The sequence below is a fragment of the Erinaceus europaeus genome, chromosome 9 (assembly GCF_950295315.1).
Source record: "Erinaceus europaeus chromosome 9, mEriEur2.1, whole genome shotgun sequence".
NCBI classification, from domain to species: Eukaryota; Metazoa; Chordata; class Mammalia; order Eulipotyphla; family Erinaceidae; genus Erinaceus; species Erinaceus europaeus.
Genome location: NC_080170.1, coordinates 5347570 through 5374101, shown reverse-complemented (window position 1 = coordinate 5374101; position 26532 = coordinate 5347570). Strand labels below are relative to the sequence as shown.

Here is a 26532-nt window from a genome sequence, read left to right as displayed (position 1 = left end):
GCAACTCTGGGAGCCGGGGAGCTTGGGGACCAGGGGCCAGCAGGGGTTCAAGGAGGGTGCAGTGGCCCCGTGCGTGCACTAAGCAGCAGAGGCTCAGTCTCCCCTGGGAGGGGTCACGCCCCAAGGTCCTGGGTGACTCTGGAGTGACACAGAGGCCCGGCTGTGAGTGGCAGTCCCCTGTGGCCCTGGAGCAGCCCCAGGCCCCCCGACTCGCAGAAGTGGACAGAGAGATGGCCAGAGAGGAGACGGGTGGGTTATGGGGACGAGAGGAGCCACCTGGAGGGAGGGACCTTATGGGCCAGCTGAGCTGTGGCTGGAGTCCAGCCTACAGTGATTGTAGGATCCCACCAGCTGGGAGGAGGGGCCCACGTGGTAACTTGGATTTCCGTGTGATGTTAACCACCTGGCTTCTCTACCTGAGCAGTTTCTGGTCACAAGATGGTGAGGAAACATGGGGGTGGGGGAGACACACGGATCGGGCCTGCCGGCTCTGCTGACTAGTGTGGAACCAGGACACGGGCAAGCTGTCATCTTTTTCCTGCCACTGCTGCATAGGTTCTGGACTGGGAGATCTCCAGGTGCTCGTCTCTTGCCCTGCCCCAGCCCCCTCTCCGTTTACTCGCTTTTCCTGCACTACTTCATTTACCCAGTATAAGAACTTGGGGGTGGGGCTGGGAGTATGGATTAACCTGTCAATGCCCATGGTCAGCAGGGCAGCAATTAAGAAGCCAGAGATTCCACCTTCTGCATCCCACAATGACCCTGGGTCCATGCTCCCAGAGGGATAAAGAATAGGAAAGCTATCAGGGGAGGGGATGGGATACAGAGCTCTGGTGCTGGGAATTATGTGGAATTGTACCCCTCTTATCCTATGGCCTTATTAATATTTCCATTTTATTACACGTCCCCTCATTTTGAGAGGAGGCAATGAAGGGTGTGTGACTTGGTCACAAGCGTACTTGCTGAGGGGCTGTGAACAGAGGACTCTCCAGTCTCTGCACTCATCTGGGGCCTGGGGGCACACTGCCCCTCTGCTCAGGACTGGCTGGACGTTAGCCCTCAAAGTCCCAGGTCTTCAGAGACCCCTCAGTCCTGGGCAGCATGGATGGCTGGCATAACCCAGCGCGGGAGAGAGGCCTGCACCCTCCTCGCCACAGAGCAGAAGGTGGGCTGGGGGAGGACCCACCAGCAGCCCCTGCTGCTTCTGGGCCAAAGGTCTGTCTACAGGTTACCTCCCAGAGCCCACGGCTCTGCAGGCTGTGACACGGGTGGCCTGCTTTTTCCTCCTGCGGCTACCAGCCAAGAGCTAGCCAAGTGCCCACCTCAGAGGGCTTCTGGGGTTCAGGATTCCAGACTTCCTCGTGCACCCAGCCTGAGCCGCATCTGTGCCCCCCGCCTGGAGTCTGCCTGGACACACAAGGTGGGAGTTCCAGGAGTGGCAGCCGGTGCCGTTGCTGCCCTGGGGAGAGACGCAAAGGCAGCAAGACCAGGGGGGGAAGGGACACCTGCAACCGCGAGTTCACAGAGGCGCGAGTTACAGCTGTCTGCGTATGAAGTCAACCTGAACATCCACCTTCAGGGGACCAGACAGAGCGGTCACAGGACACACACCGGGGGGGACAGGCGGCACTGTGTGGGTTGGAGCAGCGGATGGAACTGGGCAGGGACGTGAGAGCCCGCTGCTGGGTGCCTGAGGCACAGGAGACTGAAACACACTTCCAACATGACGGCACGCTCACCAGACTGCTCTCGGATTCTGCACGCACGCTGGCGGTTAAGGGAGGAAATGGGGTGGGGGGCTGGGGTGATGGGGCAGAGGAGGGGTGTGGAGGGCTCCAGTGGGTGCGATGCCACAGGAAGTCTGGTGGCGGGTGTGAGGAGTTATCACACCTACTATGTGTGTGTAGATGAAAAGACAGGTGTGAGACTATGGATGTCTCATAGTGCTTAGTGACAAAAAGTTGGATCTGGAAAAAAAAAGAACAAGTTGAAATAAAAAGTAATGTCAGGGGCTGGGAAGTGGCTTAGCAGGTGGGACACACACCTTCCCAGGCATGAGGTCCCAGGCTCAGTCCCCAGCACCTATGGGCCACCAAGGACAGCACCCAGTGATACCATGGGTGGTGGAGTGGTGATTTGGTGTCTCTCTCCCTCCCTTTCTCCCTAAAAACAGTCAAAACTAGGGTAGGGATGGACTATGCACGTAGCCTTGGGTTCCTTGCTCAGGGCTGCCTTAGAACAAGAGGAGCTACAGGGGGCCGGGTGATAGTGCAGCGGGTTGAGCGCACATGGCACGAAGCGCAAGGACCGGCGTAAGGATTCTGGTTCGAGCCCCCAGCTTCCCACCTGCAGGGGGGTCGCCTCATAAGCGGTGAAGCAGGTCTGCAGGTGTCTGTCTTTCTCTCCCCCCTCTGTCTTCCTGTCCTCCCTTGATTTCTCTCTGTCCTACCCAGCAACAGTGACAGCAATAACAACAACAATAATAACTACAATAATGAACAGCAAGGGCAACAAAGGGAAAGAGCAGCTCAAATGGGAGCGGAGGGCCTGGCCAGAACTGGGAGATGGGTAAAGATAACCGGCCGTCATTCCCAACGGGAGAGGGAGCAGACACAGCTGCTCTCTGAAGACTCAGCAGGGAATGAGGGAAACGGGGCACCATTCTGAGAGCTGGTGGGTGAGAGGGTGATGGAGGATGTGACCTCATCTACTGGGGACCCTGGGGACTTACTCCCAGCAGGGGCCATCTTGGGGGTGTAGTGGCTGGGTGATGCTGGGAACCTCCCTCCCTCCCCATCTCACGGAGCCACTGTAGGGATGTGCCTGGGGATCTGTCTGCTGCCTGGCCTTGGAGGGTGGGCCACCCCATCTAGGTTCTGGGCTGACAGTCAACACAGAACAGCTCCAGCAAAGGGCCACCTGCACTTTCTTAATGGTGACATCAGGCCAGGACACACCTTTGTTCATCCCGTGCTTCCTGGGAGTACTGCCCTGCCCCACCCAGCACCCAGCACCCAGCACCCAGCACCCAGCACCCAGCACCCAGCTTCTGGCACCAGACTTTTAATACATTTTATTTCCACCCTAGGGGTCAACTTAACCCACTTCAACACTCAGATGCACTAAAAACATCTGTGAACCTGGAGGTCATCTCACCAACCCTCTCCCCACCATCCCTCCCTCTATTATCTACTTACCTGCTATCTATCTATCTATCTATCTATCTATCTATCTATCTATCTATCTATCTGTCATCTATCTGTCATCTATCTTCCTATCGATCTGTCATCTATTATCTACCTCTCTGCTATCCAGCCATCATTATCATTACTATTATCTATCTGTCATCTATCTATCTCTCCCTCCATTCATTGATTCATTGATCCACCATGTATGCATCCATCCGTCTATTTATGTTTTTTTTTTTTTTTGCCTCCAGGATTATCTCTGGGGCTTGGTGCTGGCACTACAAATCCACTGCTCCTGGCGGTCACCCCCCCCCCCCCATTTTATTGGATAGGATAGAGAGAAATTGAGAGAGGGGGGAAGGCAGTGAGGGAGAGAGAAAGACAGACACCTGCAGACCTGCTTCACTGCTTGTAAAGTGACCCCTCTGCAGGTGGGGAGCCGGGGGCTCGAACCCAGGCCTTTGCGCTTAGTGCTATGTGTGTTTAACCCATTGCACCACCCTCTATTTATCTACCTGTCCACGCATCATTACCCACTTACCTACCTGCTGCCTACCCACCCACCCATCCATCCTTATTTACCTCCTTACCTATCTATCTATCTATCTATCTATCTATCTATCTATTCATTCATAATCCATCCACCTATGACCTGTCCATCTACCTGCCCATCCTATCTATCATCTATCTATCTATCTATCTATCTATCCATTCATAATCCATCCACCTATGACCTGTCCATCTACCTGCCCATCCTATCTATCATCTATCTATCTATCTATCTATCTATCTATCTATCTATTTATCTATCCATTCATAATCCATCCACCTATGACCTGTCCGTCTACCTGCCCATCCTATCTATCATCTATCTATCTATCTATCTATCTATCTATCTATCTATCTATTTATGTATCCATTCATAATCCATCCACTTATGACCTGTCCGTCTACCTGCCCATCCTATCTATCATCTATCTATCTATCTATCTATCTATCTATCTATTTATCTATCCATTCATAATCCATCCACTTATGACCTGTCCGTCTACCTGCCCATCCTATCTATCATCTATCTATCTATCTATCTATCTATCTATCTATCTATCTATCTATCCATTCATAATCCATCCACCTATGACCTGTCCGTCTACCTGCCCATCCTATCTATCATCTATCTATCTATCTATCTATCTATCTATCTATCTATCTATTTATCTATCCATTCATAATCCATCCACCTATGACCTGTCCATCTACCTGCCCATCCTATCTATCATCTATCTATCTATCTATCTATCTATCTATCTATCTATCTATTTATCTATCCATTCATAATCCATCCACCTATGACCTGTCCGTCTACCTGCCCATCCTATCTATCATCTATCTATCTATCTATCTATCTATCTATTTATCTATCCATTCATAATCCATCCACCTATGACCTGTCCATCTACCTGCCCATCCTATCTATCATCTATCTATCTATCTATCTATCTATCCATTCTTTTATCCACCTGCCTGCCTGCTAGCTATCAGCCCATCATCCACCATCTCTCCCTCTCTTCCTGCCACTATTTCCCCATTTGTGTGTCCCCCAGCTCCCTCACCTCCTCTCTCTCTGATCTGTCAGGTCCTCCTGCTCAGAGGGTCCCTGCAAACCCTCTGGGGACCTGATTTCAGACACAGGACACAAGCTCTCCTTGCCCTGGGTCACTGTCCCTGTACAGAGAAGCAGCCTTCCTTCCCTCTGGCTGGCTGGGCACCCCCCTCACTCAGGTCCTGAGCATGCCCCCCCCCCCATCTGGCCTCCACTACTGCTGGGTGCTTTTCTGTGGTCTGCACACAGGTCAGTCCTCAGGAGGCCCAGGGCAGCCTCCCCAAAATGCTCTGACAGGGTGCCACCCCTCCCCGCAGACACAGCCCCCACAACGAAGTGGCAGTGTGTCTGCTCAGCATCTGAGCTAAGTGGATATCTGGGAGGGGGAGCAGTGGGACGTGATCCTCAGCTGCTAACCTGCAGACACTCTGTGCCTCCCCCCACCCCAGCTGCAGAGAGCAGTCCCCGGGTGTTGGGACCATGTGTAAGCCTGATGGAGCTTAGGGAGAACCACCCCGTCCCTGGATGGAGGTCTGAGAAGATAGCCTCTTGGTGAGTCTCTCTCAACCGAGGTGAGCATAAGGGGGGAAACTCAGACTTGGTTCTTTCCTTCTTGACTCTCAGGCCCACAGAAACCCCAGTACTTCCCTCCATTAACTGCAGGCCACATGGCCACAGATTCACTTATTCAAAGTCACCTTCTGATCACAGAAGAACACACCTCATCACACACTTCATCACACACCTCAGAGCCCAGACAAGAGAAATTCCAAACTATACGGCCTTTTGATATCCATCTTCTCTCTGTCTCACCCTACGGGTTTAACCCCTGTGCTTCTCTCAGATACCTTTGGATCATTAAGTTGCTTGTGTCATGGAGAATAACTGTCTTGTATCTCATCAATTCCTGTCATACCAGCCCCCTACCTTGGGGGCATGCCGACCGTTAAGAAACCTGTAATTTCTGACATATTTCAGTAATTTTCCCTTCGTTTGTTTTTCTATTTAACTCATGTCCCCCTTGCTAATAAACGAGTTCCGAGTTCTGAGTTCTGAGTTCGGAGTCTGAGTCCCGAGTTCCGAGTCCCGAGTCCCGAGTCCCGAGTCCCGAGTTCTGAGTTACACGCTGAGGAGCTCCCCGGTGTCTTTTACTTCATGTTACCCATCATGAGCGAGAAAGAACCAGCCCGTTACCTTTCCCCTGGAGACCACCCCGCCAGAGACCCCAAAGCCCGGGGAGCAGCACAAGCATGACTGAGCCCTCCAGTGCCACTGTGCGATCGATACTCCCTGTCCCTGGGCCACCGGGCCTCCCCCTCCAGCCCTCTGTTCTCCCTCCCAGACACACCTCCTGTCTCCCGGGGCCCTGTCCACAACCCTGGCCACCCTCTAGGATCACGATCAGCGCACGGCTGCTCCAATTCTGCCAGATGAACGTTCCGGGAGACCCGCACACACCTTGATTTAGGAAGCTCTGGGTCTGCGTGACTTGGGGTGAGGAGGCCGCAGGTGTAGTTAAGGGCCTGGCCGTGCTGGCAGCGGAGTGACACCATTCCCTGGGACTCCTGCTCCGTGAGAACACAGGCACGCCACCTCCCCACCCACTGCGCCCCAGAGCACAGCCCCCTCCCTGCAGACGTGTCCAAGACAAGGTCACCCAGCAGAGCACATGCTTTGCCGTGTGTAGGGACCTGGGTTCGAGCCTGTGGCTCGGTGGAGTGGTTCTGTGGTGCCTCTCCTCTCCCTCTTCCTCCTCCCTTCTGTGTCTAAAATAAACTAAAAAACAAGGTACAATGGGACCATGTAGGCTCCATGGTGACTTTTCTGTTGAGTGATGGGGAGGCAGGAGAGGCGGGGAGGCCGGGGTGAGGGCGGGTGGCAGGCTGCCATGCTTGTCCCGACAGCATCCCGGGTTCTGGGCCTCTGGGCCCCAGCATGAAGACAGTTGGTGACAGTCCTGCCGTGAGGGAAAGAAGGCAAAGGCACCATTGGCATCCGGAGACCCAGAAGACGGTTCCCACAGCGACTAGAGCTCAGCTCTCGGGTGAATATAAAATTAACTTGATGCGAAACGTGCTGTTCAATTTACGCCTTAATATAATCGCAGCAGTCAGCGTTGCTGCCAGGATGCTTGCTCTGAACTGTTTTGAATAATTAACGAGAAGTTGGTGGGAACGCCGTGTGCAAAGACCCCCATTCTCTGCACACCACAGGGAAAGCGGTCCTTCTCCCACCGAGATGGCCATGCAGATCTGGGATGTCCCTGACAGCGGGGAGGGTGTCTGCAGTGAGGACACTGGAGGCCACTTCTGGGAGGTTCCAGAGGCCAGCCTGCCAGCAGTCTCAGCCTCAATGTTGCCTCCGCCTCCTCCTGCAGGAAGCCTTCCAGAACTTTCCCTCCTGGCTCCTCTCCCCAGCACACGCTTTTAATGCCCTGGGTAGACCAGACCTGTTTCTCTGTTCTCTAGAAGGCAAGGAGGATTCCACCCCCCAGGCTCATGGACCCCACGGGGGACCACACTGTCCTAGGCTAGAGACCAGGGTGTTTCTGTGCAGGCCATGGGCTCCAGACCCCAGGGAAGCCCTGTGTCCACCTGTGCCCCTGCCCTTGTCTGTCTGTCTGGAACCCAGAGCTCCCTCTATGGCATATGGGCTGCTGGGTCACGGAGGGACAGTACTGGCAATTTCAATTCAGGGAGGTTCCTCATGACCCCCCAGCTACTCCCTTTGGATGCCACTGGAGTGTTCTGTCCCTCAGGTAAGTTGACAGGGGACTCTCCAGCCCCTGGACCTGGAGGCCCAGCCTAGGGCAGGGGAGAGCTACTGCCCTCTGCAGTGCCATCTTCAGACAGGATGGCTCTGCCTCCCAGCCACCAGGAACACCCCCAGGTCTGTCTGCTCCCGGGCAGGGTTTCAGCACACTGCTCAGATACCACTTTGCAATGGTGGCCTGGCTCGGCACAGCAGGCCTACTGCGGGCACAGTTCAATGTCAAGGGGACAGTCAGCCCACCCGCCGGTTTGAATGGACTAGGGACCTGGGGGCCGGCCAGTGCTCAGCTTGCCTGGCCTCTCCAGCCTGGCCTCTTCTGGAAGTGCCCATGTCAATGGGACCTGCCGGCCTCAGAGCCCATCTCACCTGGTGGTCTGAGTCCTCCTGCTGTCACGTGCTCCCCTGGTGGTCTGAGTCCCCCAGTGTCACGTGCTCCCCTTAGTGGCTTGAGTCCTCCGGTGTCACATGCTCCCCCTAGTAGCTTGAATCCTCTGGTGTCACATGCTCCCCCTAGTGGCTTGAGTCCTCTGGTGTCACGTGCTCCCCCTGGTGACCTGAGTCCTCCAGTGTCACATGCTCCCCCTAGTGGCCTGAGTCCTCCGGTGTCACGTGCTTCCCGGTTGGTCTGAGTCCTCCATGTCACGTGCTCCCCCTGGTGGCCTGAGTCCTCCGGAGTCACGTGCTCCCCCTGGTGGCCTGTGTCCTCTGTGTCACGTGCTTCCCCTGGTGGCCTGAGTTGTCCAGAGTCACGTGCTCCCCCTGGTGTTCTGAGTCCTCTGGTGTCATGTGCTCCCCCTGGTGGTCTGAGTCCTCCAGTGTCACGTGCTCCCCCTGGTGGTCTGAGTCCTCCAGTGTCATGTGCTCCCCCTGGTGGTCTGAGTCCTCCAGCGTCACGTGCTACCCCTGGTGGCCTGAGTCGTCCAGAGTCACGTGCTCCCCCTCGTGGCCTGAGTCCTCTGATGTTACGTGCTCCCCCTGGTGGCCTGAGTCCTCCAGTGTCACGTGCTCCCCCTGGTGGTCTGAGTCCTCCGGATTCATGTGTTCCCCCTGGTGGTCTGAGTCCTCCAGTGTCACGTGCTCCCCCTGGTGGTCTGAGTCCTCTGGTGTCACGTGCTCCCCCTGGTGGTCTGAGTCCTCCAGATTCACGTGCTCCCCCTGGTGGTCTGAGTCCTCTGGCGTCACGTGCTCCCCCTGGTGGCCTGAGTCGTCCAGCATCACGTGCTCCCCCTGGTGGCCTGAGTCCTCCAGTGTCACGTGCTCCCCCTGGTGGCCTGAGTCCTCGGCATCACGTGCTCGCCCTGGTGGCCTGAGTCCTCCAGTGTCACATGCTCCCCCTGGTGGTCTGAGTCCTCTGGTGTCACATGCTCCCCCTGGTGGTCTGAGTCCTCTGGTGTCACGTGCTCCCCCTGGTGGTCTGAGTCCTCTGGTGTCACGTGCTCCCCTTGCTGTCCTGAGTCCTCTGGTGTCACGTGCTCCCCCTGGTGGTCTGAGTCCTCCGGATTCACGTGCTCCCCCTGGTGGTCTGAGTCCTCCGGTGTCACGTGCTCCCCCTGGTGGCCTGAGTCCTCCAGTGTCATGTGCTCCCCCTGGTGGTCTGAGTCCTCTGGCGTCACGTGCTCCCCCTGGTGATCTGAGTCCTCTGGTGTCACGTGCTCCCCCTGGTGGTCTGAGTCCTCTGGTGTCACGTGCTCCCCCTGGTGGTCTGAGTCCTCTGGCGTCACGTGCTCCCACTGGTTGTCTGAGTCCTCAGCATCACATGCTCCCCCTGGTGGTCTGAGTCCTCTGGCATCACGTGCTCCCCCTGGTAGTCTGAGTCCTCCGGTGTCACGTGCTCCCCCTGGTGGTCTGAGTCCTCTGGTGTCACGTGCTCCCACTGGTGGTCTGAGTCCTCGGCATCACATGCTCCCCCTGGTGGTCTGAGTCCTCTGGCGTCACGTGCTCCCCCTGGTGGTCTGAGTCCTCTGGCGTCACGTGCTCCCCCTGGTAGTCTGAGTCCTCTGGTGTCACGTGCTCCCCCTGGTGGTCTGAGTCCTCTGGTGTCACGTGCTCCCACTGGTTGTCTGAGTCCTCGGCATCACATGCTCCCCCTGGTGGTCTGAGTCCTCTGGCGTCACGTGCTCCCCCTGGTGGTCTGAGTCCTCTGGCGTCACGTGCTCCCCCTGGTGGTCTGAGTCCTCGGCATCACATGCTCCCCCTGGTGGTCTGAGTCCTCTGGCATCACGTGCTCCCCCTGGTGGTCTGAGTCCTCGGCATCACATGCTCCCCCTGGTGGTCTGAGTCCTCTGGTGTCATGTGCTCCCCTTGCTGTCCTGAGTCCTCTGGTGTCACGTGCTCCCCCTGCTGTTCTGATTCCTTCAGCATCACGTGCTCCCCCTGGTGGCCGTTCAGGAAGCCATGCACAATTGGCCTGACGTCCCGTGGTCTAGCACAAGTGCTTTCCCCGGCCAGGGCGGGCTGCAGCTCCTATGCCCCACACTGAGCGTCAGTGTTCAGCCACAAGGGGAGACGCTGTCCAAGCAGCAACAGGGGCACAGGGAGCTGTGGGGCTGCCAAGGCCCTCTGACCCCCAAGCTACCGGGTGGGTGCTGGGTGGGCTGCTTTCTGCCCAGAGGAGCCTCAGGGCCTGGAGGGCGGGATTGTGTGGGAAGGACACTGATGGGAGCTAAAAGCCAGATGGCTTCAGAATTCTGTGAGGACTGAGGTCAGGAGAGAGGGCCGGGCCGGGCTGGGCTGGCGTCCGCTGGTGGACAGGAAAGCACTTGCTTCTCTCCCTGCTCTGATGGCTGCAGGGTACCCCCAAGTCCAGAAACTGCTATTCCAGAGTGACAGTGACACTGACAGTGACAGGTGGCTTCCTGGGCTCAGCTGATGGAGAAAGAGCTGTCACTGCCGGCATGTTCCTGGTCACACTGCAGCCTGGGCTGGGTATGCATGTTGCCCCGTGCTAGTGGGGAACTCCCACTGTTTCCAGACAAGGAGGCGGGCTGTCTGCCCATCCCTCTCGAAGTCAAAGCATCATTCAGACAAATTGAAGAGATGTACTTCTCCCTTCATGAGGCAGATGGACTCACCCCCAGACAGACGGACGGACATCCAGCCCAGGCCAGCCAGGTCCTGCTGGGGAGTCCCAGCCACGTGCATTCACCCCAGATGACATTGTGGAGGGCTTCTGTCTCTCCAGGTCTGCTCTGGGCTGTGGGACAGTGTCAGATACAGTTCTGGGAGCTGGTTGAGTTGGGCAGCCCTGCCCAGTCCACCCTTCCTGGGACACGGTGTGAGGGCTCTTCCCTGCGGTCAAGCTGGTGGAAACCAGAGCTTGGCTGTGCTGGGAGCACTCATGATGCCTCCCCTTTCATGCCCAGGGGTGTTTAGGGGTTACGTGTCTCCAGGGTCTGCTCTGCAGTCCAGCCCTGGACAGAGTCTTGGCCCCCCAGCAGAGGGCTCAGGGGTAGGGACAGAGGGCTGTGTGCTCTTGGGAGGGTGGAATAAACACTCCCCCATCTCCGATCCTGCAGGACTTCAGTGAGTGGCCTTCCCCTGCTGAGGTCCCTCAAATGACTCACAGGGGGCAGGCCTCGATGGGGACGTGGATGGCAGAGTCTGCAGGGTGAAGAGGGGAACGTGGAAGCTTCTGGAGCTGTCTAGGGTGAGAGTGGGCTGTGGATTTGCAGCAGCTGAGGAGGTGCAGGTGGGGTGGGCCTGCCTGCCTGCATGGGGCGGCACAGAGTGGGGCCAACAGCAGGGCCCGGCCGTGTCCAAGGAGCCGAGTCGCCCACCTGCCCATGTGCCAGCCCAGCTTGCTTGCAAACACACAGAAACTCCGACCACCTGGGGATGGACACCCGACTCCCTGCCCCCTCCCCGCCCGACTCCCTTGGGTCCCTCGTGGGGAGTCACACACACGCAAGGGTCTGCTTGGCCAGTCCCCCCAGCCCCCAACAGTCATGGGGCTTGGAATTCATTTTTATACATGTACCAACGACTGTATTTTACTGGCAGCTGTAAACCATTAATCCCTCCAACAAAGGAAACAAAATTCCTGAGGTCTAGGTGGTGGCGTACCCATTTGAGTGCACATGTTATGATGCTCAAGGACTCAGCTCAAGGACCCCCACCATCTGCAGTAGGGCAGGTTTCACAAGTGGTGAAACAGGACTGCAGGTGTCTCTCTTCCTCTCTATCTCCCCCTACCCTCTCGAGTTTCCTCTGTTTCTATCCAATACATAAATAAACATACATATTTTGTTTAATTCCTATACTATTATCCAAAGAAGTAGATTCCCGAGTTCAATGGGCATCCTTAAAAATCTTCTCCCAGCATTCTTTCCCAGAGACCATAACAGCAAACCACACAACTCTTGCTGCACGGGAATGAACGGCTTCCGGTAGAGCAATTTCCCATAACCTGCCATTTTCTTTAGAAACAAGTGGGGGGAGTTGGGGGTGCTTGTTGGTATGCATGAGACCCCTTCTGTTTCATTGGTTTAGTCCCCCCTGCTTAACACTGTATTCTATTTACATAACCACTGTATTCTATCTACATAACCACTGTATTCTATTTACATAACCACTGTATTCTATTTACATAACCACTGTATTCTATTTAGATAACCACTGCATTCTATTTACATAACCACTGCATTCTATTTACATAACCACTGCATTCTATTTACATAACCACTGTATTCTATTTACATAACCACTGTATTCTATTTACATAACCACTGCATTCTATTTAGATAACCACTGTATTCTATTTACATAACCACTGTATTCTATTTACATAACCACTGCATTCTATTTACATAACCACTGTATTCTATTTAGATAACCACTGTATTCTATTTACATAACCACTGCAGGGCATTGGTTCATTCCCCACTGGTTCATGATATGTTTTTGCTCTGCCCCCTCTCCTTGTCACACTCTGATTTTCACCACTCACTTTTCTCTCCACCTTGTCTGCGTGGCATCCTGTTCCCACCCTACTGGGCTAGTATATTTATAAGGACAAGATTGTTTGTAGAGTTTAGTTTAGCTTAGCCTGGTATAGATTGCGCTGCGTCCTGCATGAATAAAGAGATACTGCGTACAACCCAGCCATGAGTCCCGGGTCATCTGTTACCCGCCCATGAAGCCAGCCTGGCGAAAACAACATAATGGCCCCAACGTCTGTCTCCCGTCAATGAAGCTCAGTCCGACAGGTGCTGGTGAGGGAAGAGGGTGATTCCTGTCTCTTTCACCCTTTGCACCATCTTCAGTCTAGGCAAACACTTTGGTCAGAGTCCAGTCAGCATATCACCTTCATCCTGCAAGTTTCTGCTGCCTCTTCACTTTAAGGTTATTTACTTAATTGGATATAGAGAGACACTGAGAAGAAAAGGGGAGAGAGAGAGAGAGAGAGAGAGAGAGACCTGCCCCCTGCCTTCCCCAGACAAGGACGGAGGAGAGGCTCCCTTGTCCCTTGTTGAATACAATGAAAATATGACTTTTTTTTTTAAACAGACGCTTTTCTTAAAATTGGGGATATATTTTTAATTTGAGGAGAGATTAACTAGATGCATTTCCTCTTGTAGCTGAATCTATCCCGAGGGTCCCAAGCAGTGAAAACAGTGAAACCCCACTACCTCACACGCTCTCCCTCTCCATCCCTTGGGCAGGGAGAAGCTTCTACTGGCCTCTGCTGGCTCTGGCCGCAGCACAGGAACAGATGGGAGGACCCTGGCTGGTCTGGCTGGTGGGTTTGCAGACTGAAGACACGCCCCCCCCCCCCCGTGTCCCAGGCAGTGCCTCGGTTTAAAGAAAGTGTGTTTGTGGGGGGCTCCGTGGTGCAGGGATAAGACGTCACAAACAGTGAAGCAGGTCTACAGGCATCCTCTTTCTTCCTCTCCCCATTTCTCTTTGTCAAATAAAATTAAAAAAAAACAACAACGAAAAAACTGGTCTCTGGGAACAGTGGATTCCCAGGGCTGGTACTGAGCCTCAAAGTTAGGGGCACACGGGGCCGTGGGCAGTAACTGCTCACTGCAGGGCCCTCGTCCAAGGGAGACAGCAGACATGGGGTGCCTCTCTGGAACGCTCTCCTTCTGTCAACAAACACAGATGGGTGATGGAACCCACAACTCAAGACTCCGCAGCAAGCTTTGCAGCTCACACAGAGTCCTGAGGCCAGACCTGAGCCAGAGCGGAGAGGTGAGCAGACAGATAAGTGCCTCTAACTCAACACTCACCGCTCCACCCTCCTGTCTCTCTCTGTCTCTCTCTCTCTCTCTCTCCACCAGGGTTAACTCTGGGGCTCAGCATCTGCAAGGCTTCACCATTCCTGGCAATCTCTTTCTCCATTTCTCTCTTTTTGATAGCGCATGAAAGAGACAGAGAGGTCAGACACCTGTATCATCGCTCCTCTGCTCATGAAGCTTCCCACTGGGGACTTGAACCTGGGTCCTCACACATGATAATGTGTGTGCTCTACCAGGTGAGCCACCCCCTGTCCTCTGCATCTCTCTTTTAATGCCAGGAGCAGGTGGTGGTGGCACCTTTCGTGCCCCCAAGAGAGCGTCAAAGCTACAGTGTGCTAGGCTGGGCGGCCTGGTCATAGGATTCTGCATCAAAAGTAGCTCCGTGCTGGAGACGGAGGAGTCTCTGGTAAAGCAGTCGTTCTGGGTAGTTCCAAACACAATCACAGATCAGAGCTATGATACTGCTTATCTGTGGTACTGTTGGCTCAGTGCTCTTCTCTCAACTTGCTCAGGCCTGACATGCTCCCGCTCTCACCACTCCCCAAGCTCGGAGGCCGGTACTATCCTGAGTCTGACAAGCTATGTACACTTCTGCTCATATCTTTTTAAAAAACCTTAATTATTCAATAACTATTTTTTTTCTTTCAGTGCTGAGGCTTTACGACTCCAGTAAACTCTTTTAAGTAAAGTGTTGGGAATATTCATTCTGCCTGTAACTTGTCAGAGCCAAAGAACAAAGAAGGTGGGGCCATGTAGGCGTGGCGAGCAGAGGCCATTTTAGTGAAAGAGCTCGAGGTCTGAACATTATTTAAGACCTGACTGGCGTTCTTTCCACCCTACGATCCCTACTCCCATCAGCTCTATTCCTAATTTTTAGTTTCCTGTTTATTAAGCAGTTTGTCCTGCTTTATATCTTACCACCTTTCAGCCACCAAGTCACAGATGCTACCATGACACCATTCCTGGGCAGACGACCTCACCCGTGTGTCCTGGAACCTCCCCTCCCCAGAGCCCTGACCCACTAGGGAAAGACGGAGACAGGCTGCCAACACCCATTTGCCAACACCCATGTCCAATGGAGAAGCGATTACGGAAGACAGAACTCCCACCTTCTGCACCTCAAGAAGAATTCTGGTTCATTCTCCCAGAGGGGGAGAAATGCTAGGGGAAGATGACCAGAGGGCTCTGAACTCCAGTTCCATCAAGACCCCAAGAATAAGAGAGAGAAGAGGAAAAAGAGAAGGGCATTTGGAAGCAGCAATAGGTGCAGGTGTCACTTAGAAAGGAAAGGAAGGCGAAACATAGGAAAAAAATGGGCATATGTATATATATATATATATATATAACTACAGTTAGATAGTTACAGAAACATCTGTGACCTTGGGAGCACCACTGCAGTTTCCAGTGGAGGGAATGGGGATACAGAGCTCTGGGGGTGGGAACACTGTGGAATTATACCCCTGTTATCTTATGATTTTGTAAATAAATAAACCATTAATAATAATAATAATAATAATAAGTAAAGAGCTGACTTGCAGAAGCAGCTCTCTTTTGAGATCTGCTCTCCTGGGATGCACATACGCTTGGAAACAGATGGCTGGAGAACAGACTTGGGACAGAAACCAAGTCAGGGTGCAAGGGTGACTATTAGGCCTTCTCTTTCCTGCTGTCAGTGTAACGTAGCTTTCTTTATTGGCCCTAAGGCTACGTGCCATCCAGAACCTAATAACACCTCTGTCATAACTATCTAGATGGTTGCTTTTGTTTTGTCAATAGTAAAGCTGATTGTGTGTGTGTGTGTGTGTGAGTGTGTGTGGAGTCATAGGTTCAATCCCCCGCACCACCACAAGCCAGAGCTGATCAGTGCTCTGGTTAAAAAGAGAGAGAGAGAGAGAGAGAGAGAGAGAGAGAGAGAGAGAGGTGTGGGGGTAGATAGCATAATGGTTATGCAAACAGATTGTCATGTTTGAGGCTCTGGAGTCACAGGTTCAATCCCCCGCACCACCATAAACCATAAACCAGAGCTGATCAGTGCTGTGGTTAAAAGAAAAAAAGAGAGAGAGAGAGACAGAGACAGAGAGACTACAGACAGTACTGACGATTTTTCCATTGCAGAGGGCCTGAGCTCAAACCTAGGCCATGTGCACTGTCTGTTCTGGTCACTGTAGCAGGACCCCGACACACTATCTGGAGGGGGACAAGGAAGACCCCCCATAGCCACCCAGGTGCTGCCTTCCTTTCCCTGTGCATGGCTCACCCCCCATGGCTGTGTGCTCTTGGCTGGAGGGGAAGTGGCCCAGAAGAGGCTTCCTTATAAACTAAGGCAGGCCCCAGCGGGGAGTCAGAGGACCTCTGGGGTGCTGAGAGCCCCTGTTGACCACCCAGGGTGAGGCAGCAGCCCTGACAGGGAGGGGCCTGCCTCTCAGTCTTTACTCTGTGCAGGGAGCCGGGCCACCACTAGAATATGGAGGGCTCCCTCAGACCCAGGGTGAAGGCACTGCACCTCAGCTCAGCCCACACGGGTGTCCAAGGACAGTCGTTACCAGAAAAAGTGTCGTGACTCGGAGCTCGGAGCTCGGAAGCAGCTGTCCTCTGTCTGGGGGTGGGGTGGTGATGGCAGTCCTGACAGCGCTTTCTCAGAACCTGTTCCCCTGGTCCCCAAAGCTTCCCCGACTGACTCCCCCATCTGGACTGCAGTGCTGTCACCTTGGATGACAAAGCACTTAATCAGCCTCAGCTGTCACAGGGCCACCCTCACCTTGGGGAAAGGCTCATTTTGCTGAATAACATCAAGCACCGGCTTTGTTCCCTGACCAAATAAAGAGGAAAACAAAGGCCCCAGAGGTGGGCCAGCAGTCAAGGAAGCGGGTTCTGCCTGGGCTTGGGGCAGGCGACTGGCGAACCAGGAGCTGCAGAGGAAGCAGGAAGTGGGAGCCAGCCTTCAGGGTGGGCTCAGCAACTGGTGTGAGGACGGCAGCCTTCCATTTACAGAGGGGGAGGGGAGGATGGACCAGACACCAGGCTCCCCCCCCCCCCCCCCCCCCGCATCGCCCTGATCATTCTGCTGGGGAAACAGCAGCTTCTCCTCCTCCTCCTCTTCCTCCTCCTTCTCCTCTTCCTCCACATCCTCCTCCTCCACCTCCTCCTCCACCTTCTCCTCCATCTCCTCCTTCTCCTCCATCTCCTTCTCCTTCCTCTTCTTCCCCTTCTTTTAATTAATAGTAAATCTATATTTATTCACTTTTATTTGTTGACAGAGGCAGAAAACTTGGGAGGAGGAGATAGAGAGGGATAGAAACACCTACCTGCAGTCCTGCTTCTCTGCTCCTGAAGTATGCCCCTGCAGGTGGGACTGGGGCTTGAACCCTAGCTTTTGCACATGGTACCATATTTGCTCTACTGGGTGCTCTAACCCTCACCCCCAGATCTATTGCATTGTCTTCCTTTCCTTTCCTTTCCTTTCCTTTCCTTTCCTTTCCTTTCCTTTCCTTTCCTTTCCTTTCCTTTCCTTTCCTTTCCTCTCCTCTCCTCTCCTCTCCTCTCCTCTCCTCTCCTCTCCTCTCCTCTCCTCTCCTCTCCTCTCCTCTCCTCTCCTCCCTTCCTCCCTTCCTTCCTTTCCTTTATTTCTTTCTATTTTAATGGATAGGGGAGAAATTGAGAGGGGAGATGGGGAAAGAGAGGGAGAAAGAGAGACAGACCCTGCAGACCTACTTCACCACTCATGAAGCTTCCCTCCTGCAGGTGGGGATGGGGGTTCGAACTCAGGTCTTTGCACATGGTGATGTGTATGCTTACCCAGGTGCACTGCAGCCTGGCCCCCCTGCTTCTTAAGAATGCTCACCTGACTCAGACTCCCCCCCCCCCAACCAAGAGCTCTGGGACCAGAGGTTGGAAAGCAAAGAAGTGATTCTGCTGGGGTGGGGGGAACTCCAGAGTTCCGAGAGCGAGTCTCCTGTGCTGGGGGAGTTGGGCTTCTGGAGGCCACAGCCTTAGGGAGAAGCCTGGCGAGAGCTCCCTTCTCCCCAGACGGGAACTGGAGTTGAGGGTCCTTGTCAGCTCAGCAGACTCTGCAGGTGGGGAGTGTCACTGCCCCACCCACCGATGTCCCCAGATGCCACCGCTCTCCCTCTGCATGGGGTGCAGACAGGACTCCTGAGAGCTCCCCTCCTGCACCCTGAGCCAGAGGCCGCCAGGAGCTCTGCTGTCCATTTCCTCTCGCCCTAGGACAAACCACCTCCTGCGGCCAGTCCTGGCCATTTCCAGGAGGCAGAGCTGCGTCTCACGGCTCACTCTCCGGCCCCCGGGCTCCAATCACAGAGGGTCCTCTTCCTGCTGTCACCCGCCCCATCTCCAGCAAGAGAGTCTCTGAGGCAGGAGAGATGGCCCTCCTGACTCTTTTAACCCTCATAGTCCAGAGGCTATGCTTGGCTGGTGAGTCACAGAGACCAGGGGTGGAAGAGACCTTCCTCAGCCCAGAGTCCCCCCCTCTGCTCTGAAGCCTGCAGGGGGGGAGGGACTACATGAGGAGGGCTGCAGGGGGAGGGTGCAGGTAGAGTGGGAGGCATGACTGCGGGCCCTCTGTCCTCAGCAGTCAGGTAGGCAGGTCTGTCTGTCCTGCCTTTGCCCCCAGGCCTGCTGTTTAGGATTTTCCCTTACTCAGGGACGCGGGGGTGGCGGAGCACAGGGGCATCTTCACTGAGGTCTAGCCAGCATGCAGAGGATGGGGTGGGGGCAGCCTGGCCACTGAGCACCGCCCTCCTTCAGCCGCTGGGATGGAAGCAGGTGCGGGGTGGGGTGGGGAAGGGAGCCACTGACACTGCAGGGGCCATTCGCTGCCCGCGGCCATCCCTGCAGGGTCACCGTGTGTGTGTGGGCACATCAGCCTGCTGCCCGGGGGGGCCGAATAGATGGAATTGGGGGCTCCCGTGTTCTGGAGAGGGCTTCCCTCTGAGGGCCCCCAAATGCACAGCATGGGAAATGGAGTCCGGTCTTGTGCACCAGCCACCCTGGCCAAGTAGCACATGAACAGCACAGACAGCACCAGGGGGAGCTCCAGGGGGGTGGAGCTGTGCTGTGGTGTCTCTTTCCATGAATTGACCTCTTCTCTATCTCAAAATAAACAAAGACAAGACAAGAAAAGAAAAATCACGTCCAAGGCTCCGTAGTACCATGTATGTGTAAGGTCCCAGGTTCATTCCCCATGTAGCAGGGAAAGACATCCATCTCGGGCTGAGGAGGGAGCTCAGCCTGTCAGAACACCCATTTGCCTGTGCCTGAGGCCCTAGAGGCTACAGGTTCAATACCTGACAGCACCTTATGCGAGAGAGTTGAGCCGTCCTCTGATTCCCCCTCCCCATCTCTCTTCCCTTCCCCCAAATCAATAATGGAATCTTTAAAAGAAAGATATCTGCTTTCTATCAATCCGGGGGATCACTGGACACATTATGTCCAGCCTGATCTTCCTCCAAAGTACAATAATGGAAAAAAAAAAAACCAACACAAAAATCAAACCAAAGAAACTTGAGAATCATGATTTCTCAGCAAAGAGAATGACCTTAGAACAAATCCTTGGTCAAGAAGCTTGTCTGGGGCTGGCTCTACAAAGGACTCTCCTGCCTGAGCCTCTGAGGTGCCAGGTTCAATTCCCAGCACCACCGTCAGCCAGAGCTCCGCGAGGCTCTGATAAAACAGATCAAAACAACAAACTATTGTATTTACTGTTGAATGGAAAACATTAATTCCCCAATAAAGAAATAAATTATTTATAAAAAAACAAAACAAAACAACAAGAAAGAAGCTTGCCTGGAGGGGCAGCAGGGCAGGGGTGGAGCAGAGGCAGGCGAGGGCAGAAAGCCTGGGATACAGGCTGCTGCCCTGCCTGGGGCCGGGCAGACTCTAACCTGTCCCAGAGCCCCTGCCTCCCATGTCAGCCTTGCTGGATGGCAGGTCAGTGATGTCGCCGGCTGGGAGCAGCTTCAGGAAGGGGGATCATGCGGGGCCCTGCCCTCCGGGTGCTGGTGGCACCTCCATTTCCCATGCATGTACATCTGCCCTCCCCAGGTGGGCGTTTGATGGGTGGTGTCACCTGCCAGGCCCAGTCCGCAGGCCTGCAAGCTCGTGAGGGGCCCGGCTCCCCGCCCCCTCCCTGGGATGCTTGGGCAGCAGGCCCCGGAGGCGGGTGTCCCTGGAGGCAGAGCCGCGGTGGCGTACGCCCGCCACTACCCATCTACGAGTTATGAAAAGAAAGCAATATGTGCCTGTTTCGGTGCCTGCCGTTTGCCTACCGATGGTGCAGTGTTCACCATTCCAGCCCTCTCGGCATTCACATCGGCCGTCTTTACAGGCCCCGTGCTCAATGCAGCGGGGGTGGCACACGCGCTGGTCACACGCCTGGCCTGTCCAGCCCTCCTCGCAGCGGCAGGCGCCCCCGATGCAGACGCCGTGCGTGCCACAGTCGACCGAGCACACTTCTGCAAGAGAGACAGCCGCGGCTCAGAGGTGCCCTGGCGTCGCCAGTAACCCCTCTGATGCCTCCCTGGTGGGCCCCCATCGCCAGGCCCCCACCTGTCTCCCCCCAGTGGGTCCCCCCATCACCAGGCCCCCAGCTGTCTCCCCTAGTGGGTTCCTATCACCAGGCCCCCAGTGTATCCCCCCAGCAGGTTGCCCCATCACCAGGCCCCCAGCTGCATCCCCCCAGCAGGTTGCCCCATCACCAGGCCCCCAGTATCTCCCCCCAGCAGGTCGCCCCATCACCAGGCCCCCAGCTGCATCCCCCCAGCAGGTCGCCCCATCACCAGGCCCCCAGCTGTCTCACTCCAGTGGGACCCCATCACCAGGCCCCCAGCTGTCTTACTGGAGTGGGACCCTGTCACCAGGCCCCCAGTGTCTCCCCCAACAAGTCCTTCCATCACCAGGCCCCCAGCTGCCTTACCCCAGTGGGACCCCATCACCAGGTCCCCAGCTGCCTAACCCCAGTGGGATCCCATCACCAGGCCCCCAGCTGTCTCCCCCCAGCAGGTCCCCCATCACCAGGCCCCCAGCTGCCTTACCCCAGTGGGATCCCATCACCAGGCCCCCAGCTGTCTCCCCCCAGCAGGTCCCCCATCACCAGGCCCCCAGCTGCCTTACCCCAGTGGGATCCCATCACCAGGCCCCCAGCTGTCTCCCCCCAGCAGGTCCCCCATCACCAGGCCCCCAGCTGCCTTACCCCAGTGGGACCCCATCAGCAGGCCCCCAGCTGCCTAACCCCAGTGGGATCCCATCACCAGGCCCCCAGCTGCCTAACCCCAGTGGGATCCCATCACCAGGCCCCCAGCTGTCTCCCCCTTAGCAAGTCCCCCATCACCAGGCCCCCAGCTGCCTTACCCCAGTGGGATCCCATCACCAGGCCCCCAGCTGTCTTCCCCTAGCAGGTCCCCCATCACCAGGCCCCCAGTTGTCTCCCCCTTAGCAGGTCCTTCCATCACCAGGCCCCAGCTGTCTCTTCCCCAGTGGGCCCCCCATCACCAGGCCCCCAGCTGTCTCCTCTGCCAGTCCCCCATCACCAGGCCCTCTGCTGCCTCCCCCAGCAGGTCCCCCATCTCCAGGCCCGGCTGGCCATTCAGGAGGTCTGTCCAGAGTGGAAGCCCCGTGCTGTGTCCTGGGCTGCCCAAGGCACCCACGATGTCTTGGTGGGGGGGGGGGGAGGCTGTTGGGGGAGCAGACTCTCAGGCCTGTGGGGGACTACCTGCATGAGAGGTCCTATGGTGGGGCTCAGAGCTCCGCTCTCACAGACCCCCAAGACTCCCAAGGGCTTGGGGTGCTGGGGCAGCTTCAGAAGCCTAGGGCTAGGGAGTCAGGGCTGCCCCTAGAGATGCCCAGAAAGGCCTGTCTAGGAGGACAGAGCCCTGGGAATGGCTGACAGCAGAGACCCCTGATCCCGTGCCTGGCAGCTGGGCTGTCCCCCTCTGATGGCCTGGACCAGCCAGGGGTGAGGAGCCCAGCCCCGTGAAGGCCTGGAGTAGCCCCGTCACCCAGCTGGGCTCCCGGGCACAACCAGAACGTGCAGGATTGGGGTGCGTCTGCACAGTGCTATCTGCTATGGCCGGGGGTTGGCACAGACATGTGGACACTCTGTGGCACTCACTCTTGGGCAGGCTTGGGCTGGACCCTCAGTGCCCTGCACCCCTATTTTGGGGGGCTGGGACTGGCTCCCACAGCATGGCAGTGCCCCCCCCTCCCATCACGGCTTCCCTCTGGGCCCTCCCGCTGCTCTCTGTTCCTTCCCTCCTGGGTGTGGGGCATGTCTCCCCCCCCTCCTCCCCCCTCCTCCCCCCTCCCTGCCTGCCTTGGTCTCTCGGGTGGGGGGGGGGCGAGTGACAGCCTCCAGCTTGGGCCTGGATGTCTAGAACCTTCCCAGCCTGGTGGGAGGTGGGCCAAAGGGGGTCAGGGGAGATCCCTGCTCTGAGCTACAGGGACAGAACTCTCCAGAACAGCTCTGGACTTCCCGCCTGGGTCCCTGGGGCTCTGGAGCCCACTGTCTGGCTTACAGGGTGGAGGCTTCCTTCTCACCTGGGACTGCGCTGTCCTGCTCTGCTGTTTGGAAGGGGGTGTGTGGAGGGACACCCAGAAGGCCAGACACAGCCCTCCCGGCCTCATCCATTTGGAGACTGGGCCAGGGAAGGCCCATCTTGGGCTGGGCTGGAGAACTGGGAAGGCACCCCCCCCACCCCCCCCTCCAGACTCCTCCCAACCAGAGCTCAGTGTCCGCAGCAGCTCAGGGGGAATGGGGGGGCAGGACTTACCGACGGAGCAGTCGGGACCCATCCAGTTGGGGTCGCAGGTGCAGAGCCCCGAGTCAGGCAGGTAGGTGCCGTGACCGCTGCACTGGTCTGGGCACTGCACCCGTGCCAGCTCGCAGTTGAGGCCTCCCCAGCCCGGGCTACAGAGGCACTCTCCGCCGACGCAGACCCCATGGCTGGAGCAGGTGGGGTCCAGGCAGTCCACTGGAAGAGACAGGAGGGCAGCAGTCAGTCCTGGGGATGTGGGCACAGCTACAGGGCACACACACGCCCCCCTCTGGGTCACCGCCATCGAGAAGGGGGGCTTTGGCCAGCAGCACTCCCGGCCTGAAATCTGAGTGTTCTTGAGAACCAGAGGGGCAGCCTTGAAGGAACTGCCTGCAGGGGTGCGTCCCTCAGCCTGGAGAGCCTGGGCCCTGTGACTGGCAAGGCAAACAGTAGTCTTGACCCAGAAACCAGGGCCTGGATGCTGGCCTTATCTCTCTCTGAGGGCCACTGCACCCAGTGAGCTCTCGCAGAAACAGAAACAGCAACGGGGGAGGGGCAGGCACTGGAAGCTCAGGAATCCCCACATGGGGAGGGGATGAAAGCCTCATAGGGAAACCCAGTGACCCTGGGCTAACAGCCCCATGAGGCTGTCTTCCTCCTGGAGCACATGCCCATGGAGGGAGCTGAGAGCCTGCAGGAAGGGGACCCCCAGGGGAGGGGCAGCCGGGAGTGTGTGGGAGTTGCTGTCCAGGACACAAGATTCCCCCACATCAGCCGGGCTCTGGGCCTGTCCTCGCCAGGTTCCTGGCCCCTGGCTGCAGTGGACGGGCGTCCGGCAGCTAAGCTGAAGCCTGTGACTCTGGGATGCACTCAGCTGGAGCCCCAGCTGTGGACTTGTGCTGGCCCGAGGGCTGCTGGGAGGAGGCGGACCTCGTCCAGGGTCTCTAGGTAGAGGATGCTGCACCCCTTGAGCTGGACTGCACATGGGCATCGCTCAGGGGCTGAGTGTTCATCTCTGGGGCCTGAGACACCGAGGTCTGCCTCACTCTGACCACTCAGCCTGCTGGCCCAGACGCCACAGTGAGGGATGGCCAGCTGGAGGCCACCTCAGGCTCTCTCGGGAGGCTGGGAGCATAGCTCACTCTCTCCTGAGCACACGGCCATCTCACAGTCCAGATTCTCAAAGACTCTGATTTCTTTCTTGTGCCAAGAATGAAATGGACCAGGTTTATTTCTTCCCCTCTTATTTTCCCTTATTTTTGAAGGGAACCCCTTCGAAACAGTTCCCTGTGTCAGTGGGATGTTGCCCAGTTTTTTCCCCTTCGTTATATGCCCAGTACTGGCTGCTTTAAACGGACGTCCCGGTTTGAGTGGGGCTCACTGGACATCCCTGCCAAAGATAGGAGGAGAGCAGACCTGGCCTCTGAGCAGTCACCACACGCCCTGCCCTGCCCTGCGGCTGACAAGGACCTCCCCGCCCTCAGGCAAAAGCACCGAGAAACGTGAGGAGCTATTTCTCAGGATCCCCCCTTTTTTGGTATTATCTTTATTTATTTATTAGATAGAGATAGCCAGAAATGGAGAGGGCAGAGGGTGATAGAGAGGGAGACAGAGAGACACTCGCAGCCCTGCTTCTCTGTTTGTGACGCTTCCCCCTGCAGATGGGGACCAGGAGCTCGAACCTGGGCCCTTGTGCATTGTAACATGTGCACTCAACCGGGCATGCCACCACCCGGCCCCCTAAGGATCCCATTTGGGTCTTTTTTCAGAGAGAGTCTTTCTGGAAATCAGCCTGCAATGAAACCACAGGAAACACCAACGGCTCCCAATTCCTTTTAAATGCGGCAGTTCAGAGAGGTAATTCTAGTCAGTCGCTTATTCACCGTGTATGTGGAGGAACCCGCTCTGGCTATCGTCACTTTGCTGTTGCATTCACTGTTGGGGCTGGGCGGTGGTGCACCTGCTTGGGTGCACACACTGCAGTGTGCGAGGATCCAGGTTCAAGTCCTAGGTCCTCACCTGCAGGGGGGAAGCTTCCTGAGTAGTGAAGCAGGGCTACAAGTGTCTCTCTCTCTCTCTCTCTCTCTCCTCTTTCCCTTTTGGTGTCTGTCTCTATTCAGTAAACAAATAAATAATAAAACATCTTAAAATATAATTTACTGTCTTGGGGGACATACGTGTAGAGGAAGGAAGCCCTCTGGGACATGCCCCATGCAGGCTGGGGGGCATAGCAGGCGTGAACACAGGGGCACCATCAGAGAGGGCTGTGTGGAGCTGTGGTTTGGGCGGCAGAACTGGGCCGGGTGCAGAGTGGAGGGAGAGCAGGCTTCACTCTCAGCATTTGGCACTAATGGGACAGGCTTCCAGGCCGAAGGACTGAAGGGGGGAGGGGAGGGAGAGGGGAGAGCACAGGGAGGGGGGGAAGCTTCCAGCTTTAGGGAAGGGGGGGCCCTGTGCGTATGGATCCATTCTCTCAGAATCGATCCTGCCCGTATTCTTCTAATGAAAGGAAAGATCTAGTTTTTTTTCTTTCTCTCACCACTCTGCTCTCTCTGTTCCTAATAATACAGCAAAGTCAGAAAGAAGAGTCGCAAATATATCTCAAGTGCAGCCTGCCTCAAAACCTGCTCCCCGCCCCTAATTAACCTTGAGCCGAGGGTGTGTTTGCCATCAGGCCAGGAGGCTCTGGCCATAGGGAGGTGCTGCGATCCTCCTTGCTTAGAGGGATGAAGTGAAGATATGTCTGTGTGAAGACGAGGCTTTCCTTTTCCAGATAAATGAGTTTTCCTTTCCCCTGCTCTGGATTACTGGGGGTGGTGGTGGTAGGGGGGACAAAGCATGAGCTGGGCCCTCCCCAGGCTGTGGCTCCTTGTGATCTAATCCCAGCCGCCCACGGGCTCACCCAGCACCACCTTCACCAGGAATTGTAAGTCTGGTTCCCATTTCCTAAGGGGAATGGGTGGTGGCCATGGCCTCTGGGTCACAAGCAGGCAGGAGGGACGGTGACCTTCTCTAAAGGGTTGTAAGTAGATAGAGATCGTGTCCCACTAAAAGAGGGACAGAGGCCTTTGCCAGCAGGGTCCGCTGTGCCTACCAGAGGGCCTGCCCCTGGCAGTGGAGATGGTTTTGATTCATTTAGCCGGACCCCTTCTGTAATTTCGACAAAAATGTGAACTGCGGGGGGTCATTTCTATCCCCGAGGAGGAGAAAGCAGGTCAAGGAACTTCACAAACAATATGGACTCCAACCCCCTGAAGAACCATGAATTCCGTTCATGAAGTTAAATGTCACTGAAGAATGACTCGACCGTGAAAACAGGGCCAGCTGGAACCAACGTGTCTTTTCCTCTCTCATCAGCGCGGCTCCCCTGGGCAGGGTGGAGTAGTGAACCCTTGCTGGCCCACCAGCCCCTTGTCCTGGGCCGGTCTGCTGACCGCACGCCTGCGTATCAAGGCAGGAGGGGAGAAGCCATCGATCGCCTTGCCGGGCCCCTTCAGGTGGATGGCTGGCACATCCTGACGGATGATGAACATCTGGGATGTGAATGTTCAATGGGAGGAAAAACGCTGATGCGGCCTTTCTGACTCTTTCCTATTTTGCTAGCCACCTATGAATCACTCCGCCCCAGTCTTTTTAAATTTTTATTTCTTTGGTGGGAGGAAGGGAAGTGGAAATCAGTAGAGGATGTCTCAGCCTCCTCTCGTGGTTCCGTGGCTTTGTTGAATGCTGGGTCTGTTCCTTCTGGACGTCTAAGGGAGGCCGTGTGGAGGAGGAGGGGCTGTGAGAAGTCACTTGTAACCCTTTTTTTTTGCCTCCAGGGTTATTGCTGGGGCTCTGTGCCTGCACCGCAAATCCACTGCTCCTGGAGGCCATTTTTTCCCTTTTGTTGCCCTGGTTGTTTTATCGTTGTTGTAGTTATTATTATTGCTGTTATTGATGTCGTTGTTGGATAGAACAGAGAG

The 26532-nt window shown here is 55.9% G+C and overlaps 1 protein-coding gene across 1 annotated transcript in view; it reads right to left on the bottom strand.

The window, feature by feature from the left end:
• The window catches only part of TENM2 (teneurin transmembrane protein 2), a 755069-nt gene that overhangs the window by 44479 nt on the left and 684058 nt on the right, over positions 1 to 26532 (bottom strand). The window contains exons 11-12 of the mRNA XM_060197006.1: positions 22586 to 22786; positions 20087 to 20272 (exon numbers count right to left, since the gene is read on the bottom strand). Of these exons, the coding sequence (XP_060052989.1) occupies positions 20087 to 20272; positions 22586 to 22786 (387 nt within the window). The remainder of the gene's footprint in view (positions 1 to 20086; positions 20273 to 22585; positions 22787 to 26532) is intronic.